General features: G+C 33.1%; 1 protein-coding gene across 1 annotated transcript; it reads left to right on the forward strand.

Annotated features, from left to right (window-relative positions):
* The first annotated feature begins 5,773 nt into the window (after nucleotides 1–5,773).
* On the forward strand, nucleotides 5,774–7,369 carry LOC110012002 (uncharacterized). Its single transcript, XM_088880782.1, has 2 exons — nucleotides 5,774–6,031; nucleotides 6,841–7,369. The coding sequence occupies exons 1-2, from the start codon at nucleotides 5,872–5,874 to the stop codon at nucleotides 7,098–7,100; spliced, it is 420 nt and encodes a 139-aa protein (XP_088736908.1). The 5' UTR covers nucleotides 5,774–5,871; the 3' UTR covers nucleotides 7,101–7,369.
* The last annotated feature ends 277 nt before the right edge of the window (nucleotides 7,370–7,646 follow it).

Consider the following 7,646-nt stretch of genomic DNA (forward strand, 5'->3'; position numbering starts at 1 on the left):
TTAATTTCAATTAAAATTAAATTTGATAGCATTTTTAATGAATAACTCGATATAATGAAAAAGAGACCAGAAGAAATCTTGGGCCACTCTGTGAGCATCACTCTCGATTTCCCTTCGTAATATCATTATATCCCTTCATAATACCCAAATCTTCTTATCTCCTCTTCCTCAGTTTCTTGATTTCCCAACCACACTTCTTTATAACTTCATTTTCGACATATTAATGCCGATAACAACGGATATTAGGCCATATTCGTATACAAGCAATAGTATCATATATCGATGATAATATCTTATATTATCGATAATACAATACAATTTCGAAAACTATAGGAAACTGGACAATCTTTTCAGATGGCCGATATATCGGCCGATACTATGAGCCATGAGTAGAATGCGCTTGTCATGACACTAACAACTGTGAGCTAGTTAACTTTATTTATTTGTTTGTCTAGTTGAAGCAAAACAGATTCGTCTGAGAGTGAGAAAGACTATTAATTTTGGGTCCTCCCTACAACATCTTTTACCTCTTTTTCTTTAGAACAACAGAAGTTGATCATTTTCATATTGCAAATTATATTAAATTGGCTCCATCATTAGAAGATCCATCACAGTTCTTATCACTTGGATTTGGGATCTTTGTGATTAGTCGAGTATATGTGTCTCTTAGGTGGCTTCAATGATTACTGTTTCCTGTCTTGTCATGATTTTTTGATCATTTACAAGTTTCATTCAGTTTCTTGAAAAAGAGGATGAGATTGAACTTTGAAGGGTAGGTTGAGTTCATCTTTGACAACTTTCACTCCTACTTATGTGTATGACATTTCTCCTTATCAGATAAAATCCTTCTTATATTGCTCATGTGTCCCATTCAAGTTTAATGTAATTTAAACTCTGTGATATTGCACACGAGCAAATTACCTCCCTATATGTTTTAAAATAAAGCAATTTGCCTCCTGATAATATTGCAAATTACCCAATGTATTTTTTAAAATAAAGTTTAGAAAACACAGTGTGAACTGCTACATTATAGAAAAATAAAGGGGAATAAATTACTATTTTTTTTCCATAGACATAATTTGTTCATTTGCAATATCAGATAAGATTGCTTGCATTTTTCCCTATTCCATTCGTTTGTCTGGTTACCGATCTCCAATAATATAACTAAGTTTTATTTGAGATGATAGCCTTGTTATGATCTGTCATGCTAGTTATATATATGCAAGAAAATGTTTTTCACGATGCTAATGCTGTACTACGAAATAATTAAAAACAGGAAAGGCATAAGAATAAGGCAGCATTTGCTGTCTCCATTGCTGCAGACAGAGGCAGCAATGTCTGCAGCATTTGCTGCCTCTGATCAGCAGGATTATGCTGCCTCCGCCTCCATCTGGCAGCAAATTACTACCTCCATTCAGCAAGATGGAGGCAGCATTTTGCTTCCTCGATCTGCTGCAGACAACAACTTGCTGCGTCAGTTCACCGGTTTCAGATTAGAATGGAAAAAAATGCGAGAAATTCTTTGTAATATCGCAAATGATCAAATTACCCTTTCATGAATATAGATGGAGGTAAATTGCTTCATTTTAAAAAGTATAGAGGGCTAAATTGCTGTATTTTTTTATAGAGGGATAACGTTCTCATTTTTAATATCATAAGGGGAGTAAATTGCTATTCACCTGATTAGAATTCGTAGTTAGAATCTGCAGATTTCAGATTCTAACAAAAAACATAAGATGTATTTCATGTGTGCACAACCTTACCGATATGTTTCCATTGTCTTGGTTCAACCACAACAAGAATATAGCCACGAGCAACACCTCACAATTCACTCCTTGTTTCAAAGTGCAAAACACTTTGAACAATCAGACATCATTTATTTCTGTCGTAGTACTGCTATATGTAAATAATTGGTTCTCTTCTCCGTGCAGGTACCGTACACAAAGTGATAGGAAAGTTGCAGTTTTCAGGCTCACCTGACAGAGGAAGCTACAATGCCTTGGGTTTGTTTAACTTTATCTATTTATGTTTTTATAAAAAAAACAAAGTTTGCCGCTGATAATTTTAGCCTTTTAAGAACGCGTTGTTTTCAATAGATGAGATGTCGAATATCAAGGAATTTGATAATGATGAAGATGAAGATAGTTTTGGAAAATTATAAAATGAATGATGATAATGATGATGAAAAAGCACTTGGACAAGATGATGATGGTGATGATTATTGATTAAACACGGCATCTCATTTAATATTTTCTCATAATACTTTTGGTTACGATGTTCCTTATTCAAATATAACTTTTCTATTTAAATAAATACAATTAGTTTAAAAATAAAAAAAAATAAATCAAGTAATATAAGTGTTGGTTGTATTAAACAAAAAATATAATAATGAGATAAATTATTTTTCGACTGACTAAACCGGCTCATCTCTTCTTGTTTTTTTTTTTTTTTTTTTTCCTTCTCTCTTCCTCCTTTGATTATAATTGTAGATGAGAATTCTATAATGTAGTATTATGAGATGGTTGAGCATTGTCAAAACCTTCAACTAAATTAATTTAACTTAGTTAACTCTCAATTTCAAAATATCACATAAACTAATTTAACTAGATTAACACTCAACTTAAAAGTTTTGTGATGCCAAAAATTACCACATCCAGCACAAATAAATGGCTTAGCCCACTCAAAGGCCCAACTGATACGACAACCTGGAACAAGGAGGCCTAAATATGCATAAAGCCTAAGGAGGGATAGCTTAGTGGTGAACTAGACCCCACGAGAAGGGGCCCAATTAAGATGGACTACACCCGAAGCCTGTTGGCCCAAGATACTCGATGCGAATTGGCAGCTGAGTTGGCTACCCTTCCTAGGTGGCAAGTAAACATCTGCATGCATCAACTAGGAAGGCGTCCACGTAGGTCATGATAAAGACAAAAGGGTTAAGGTGCACGGTAGGTTGGGTCAGCCCAAAATCGATATGGACCAGCTTGAAAAAGCTTGGCCCAAGACCAGCCCACTACTGTTCATGGCCGGTCTTGAGGCAGTCTTGGGCGTCTAAGTGGGCCTCAATTGGGAGCATTTTTAAATTCAGGCCCAACCTATGGATTGCCTTGGTTGAGGCCTTAACAAGGCCCAAACCAGGCCCGTGTCAGGCTCGAATGTGTTTTTTTTTTTTTGGTTGATGTTGAGGTCTTCTTATAATTTATTACTTAAATTTATTATTATCTTATAAAATAAATAATAAATTAGATCACAAAAATTTATATATAGAAAAATAATAGTAAGCATATATAATGACTTAAATAATAATTTGACTAACAAGCTTACAATATTAAACTTAGATGATGATTTATTCAAAAAGAATTTAAAATAAATTTCAAAAAATAAAATAAAAATTTTATGCCATGCATTATTAAAAAAACAAAAAGGCCCAATAGGTCTGGTCTAGGACCAGGTGGTCTTGGGCCTAATCAGCCTATTCTTTTATTAGTTCAATTTGGTTCTGAGTTGAGCTAAATTGTGCATCTTGACAAGAGGGTATGTGCCACACCCTAATCGCCCTTGAAATCTCGAGGTGCATCCCTCAGGACTTCTTATCCTTATGGAAGATTTCTCACAACCAGGATTCCGTCGAGGTTGTTGCTAACGATCCCAAACTTTGAGAAGACATATCCCTTAAGCCTCGAGTCACCCGTTTTTTGCTACATCCTTTATAAAGAAGCATTCACACACTCCCTGTTAAAATGTCTATCCCATGAAGAAAGATTGCATGTATTCAAAGAAATTCATAGGGGGTGTTGTGGAGCCCATGTGGGGGCTTCGGTCCTAAGCCAACAAAGTGCTAAGAGCCGGTTACTTTTGCAATATCATGCAACGAAGATGCTAGTTAACTAGTAAACAAATATGAACGGTGTCAAAAACATTCCTCTCATCTACCAGCAGGCAGAACCTCTCACCATCTTGGAGGAGAGTGTATTTTACCCTTCATATGTTTACTTTTTAATTAAATATTTTGTTATGTTTGAATTTTATAGCTTATTAGAGAAAAATTAAACACGATTTTATTTTTAAACATTAAATATAAAAAATTTGAAACAAAAATTATTGTAAAACGAAAGTTATAACTTATTGTAAATTTTTATAATAAAACATTGCAATGAATTTTAGAAAAAAAAACATTCATAAAATTTCAATGAATAATCAATGCGTTGCAATTTTGTAATGACTTATGCTACAATTACTGTTGCAAATGAAATAAGAGTTTGCAACGCAATTGTTGCAATTAAACTTTGCCACGAAATATTATCACAAAGATTGTTGCCCAAGTATTATAAAATTCATTGCAAAAGTTGTTCTAACGCCCGTTCCAAAATTCACTGAAAGTTAAAGTTTCCACAACACAATTTGCAATGGAATTTTGTCACGGACGAAAAATCGTTGCAACGATAATATTACTACCTATAGTCGTGGAAAATATTCCATTGGAAACTGTCCATGGTAAAACAATTTTGCCACGAATTGCATACAAAATTCGTTGCGAACACAATTTTTTTTGTGTAGTGGGTAGGGTGGGGGCTGGACGAGAGGTTTCTTACGTCTGTATAAAATTTAAAGACGATGTGCACCTATGAATGCCTTTCTATCGTATTGGATAAACGTATTATTGGTTACTTCCTTGCAAAAGTTGGCAGACATTTCTCTTTAAATGGCCATTGGAGCTACTGAATCAGTATGCTTACACACGCAACCAATACTTCCCATATCTTTTCTATATAGAAACTACAAAAAAGTTCATATATAAACTCTCTTTATTGCTTACAATTTATTTTGAAAATTTTTTCCATGCAAACTCTTCCACATAAACTAATAGTTTTATAGTATTAAAGTATGTCATATCGAAGATCCTTAAGGTTAAGTCTAATTATACAAATGCCGTTTTTTGATAAAATTACAAGTAGACATTATGAGGTGGCGTTAGCTCACTTTATCTATAATTTTAGGAGTAATTATACATTCCTTAATTTCAGGTCAAGCAAATTTTTTTCGATCAAACTACCCTTATAATGGTGAAAATATATCTCCCCACACTCGTTAACGCGTGGAGACGTATGAGGGTAATTTGATTGCAAAAAATTTATTTGATTTATAGTAAATTAGTAATAAGTGAACCGTGGGTCTATGACTACTAACAAAGGAATTTATTTGTCAAATAGTAACAAACCTCAGGAGTGCTAAATATAATTTTTTAAATTATCTACGTGTAATTATACTAAATTTCAGGAAAGAGAAGTGTAATTATCTCATAATTTTATAAAGGGCAGGGTGCGTCCATGTAATTAAACCTAATATTAGATTTACTAAATAATTTGAAATAATATAATCAAAATTGATTTTTGTGTTTTCACTTTTATTTAAAACCATATCTTCAACCAAAAGGGGGACATTTTATTGGGACGAGAGAGCATTTCATAGTGATGAATATATAGATATATATATATATATATATATATATATATATATATTTGGTCATCCGAAACCAACACTTACATGATTAAAAAGCCCTTTTGCCAAATGTGGTCATCGTAAATTGCTGACTAAGACAGAACATAAACTATAGAAAAAGTATGACGAAAGGAACCTTTTACTTGACCCAAACATTAATTTTACAAAAAAATTGTAAATGACGAAGTAAAGAAAAGCAATTGCACTCTTCAGACAGCAACGAAACTGCTTCCCAACTTCCACATTAAATAAAGAAACCATTTCAATTTTCTTCTCCCCACTCTCATTCCATCAAACAACTCACCTCTCTCTCTCTCTCTCTCTCTCTCTCTCTCACAGAGACAGAATTCAGAGATAATCACATCAGTCTTCATGTCTTCAATTCTGTCATCCCAAGCAATGGTATTGGCCACGGCCATGGCAGTCTCCGGCACAGTAATTCTGTTGGCTTTTCGCCTCCAAAAGTCTCCGTCAACTCCCCATTTCCCTCTCCTTTCTCAGCCTCTCCCACCATCTTGCATCATCTCTTCAGGTACATAACCCCCCCCCCCCCCCCCAACCCCACCCCACCCCGCGTTCTTTCCCATATTTCATTTCATAATTTTTGTCAACGTACACAAACATGATTAATTGTGATTTATCTTTCTAAATAACAAATTTTAGAAAAAGAAGCTCGTTGTCTCCCATATTCGATGGTGCTTTATTTTTTAAAATAAATTAAGAAGGTTATGTCGCCATTTTTTTTTTTAATTTCTTCTTTGTGCCAATTAATATTTTGGCGAAACTGTTTCATTTGACCTACATATATAGATATAGCTAGTTTGCATGATAAAAATTTCAACAAGAAAACAACGTTTATTAAGGGAGTTGGCATGTGAATTTACTCAATATGGATTAAGCATTTATTAAGAAAAAAATACTCTAAAAACAAATTTATTCTTGAATAATTACATTGATAATCCCATTAAAAGATATTTTTTCTACACTGATCATGAGACGGACATGGTAAGTAATTTAATGATAATTATTTAAATAATAGAAATAATTTAAGTAATTTATTGATAATTGATCAATCCCTTTTTAACGTTTATCTTTAGGACAATTTTTTCACTTACAATATCTGTCATCATTTCTAACTATATAAATTTTTAAACCATGCGATCGTTTAATATAATATTAGAATTAGACCAAATATGAGATGTCATAATTTCACATACAAAATTGTTGTAGGATGACATATTAAGATATTAAATAATAAATAATTATTTTTTCGAACAAGTCCAAATTTTTAGATAAGACGAACATTGATTTAAATTAATGGTGGGAATGCATGTGGTGCAGAGGAAGGGAAGAGAAAAGAGAAAAAGAAGAAGAGAGTGCACTTTGCAGAAGATGTGGTGGACCCAATTGGGAACAGTGATGAGTACAGGAAATTGCGCAGTTGCAGTTCCCATGCCATTGCCACCAACAACCCTAATTTCATTAAATATTCAAACACCAAGAAAGGTGGGAAAGTTGAAGAAATGCCAGCCAATAGAGTTGCCCTTTACAATGGAATTCTCAGAGATAGAGTCCTCCACAGGGTCGCCTATTCATGTTGACTACCTACTAATCACATTCACATCTTCCTCTCTTGGAATTGGAATTTTCTTTTTGTAATTTGGTTAATTTTTGTAACAAGAATATTTGGTCCCCTAATTTAACCTAAAAATGTGTACAAAATTCTTCCCCTGTTGAATTATTTTTCTTTTACTTGGTAGGAATTGCATGTAAAGTTATTGTTACTGTAATGGGTATTTGTCTGATCACTGTATTTATTATAACCTGAGTTTATTGATATAATCATAGTATTTTCAGTTTATTCAAGTTAGTATAATAATGTAATTAATATCTTTAATAATATGTATATATATGTGAGTTGGGCAGTGCATGTGCTAGAATTCCTTGCACATGATTTCTTTAACTGTTATTGCTCTTCATAGTTCTAAATGCAGCATGTGGGGCTATTTTAAATTATTTTTCTCTTTTGTTCGAACCCATGTGGTATATATAATAGGAGAATTAATTAATTGACCCATCTTTAATGTAAAATTAATCCATTTGTGGTACACTATAACTTGTGTGTAATTAATAGTTTAATATTATTT

This window comes from Sesamum indicum, linkage group LG5 (assembly GCF_026168435.1).
Source record: "Sesamum indicum cultivar Baizhima isolate 11 linkage group LG5, ASM2616843v1, whole genome shotgun sequence".
NCBI lineage: Eukaryota > Viridiplantae > Streptophyta > Magnoliopsida > Lamiales > Pedaliaceae > Sesamum > Sesamum indicum.

What these genes read in the sequence shown, in the direction of transcription:
- LOC110012002 (XM_088880782.1), top strand. Translation starts at nt 5,872, where the DNA reads ATGTCTTCAATTCTGTCATCCCAAGCAATGGTATTGGCCACGGCCATG. An exon ending in ATCTTGCATCATCTCTTCAG is followed by an intron (nt 6,032 to 6,840) that starts GTACATAACCCC and finishes CATGTGGTGCAG; the next exon opens with AGGAAGGGAAGAGAAAAGAG.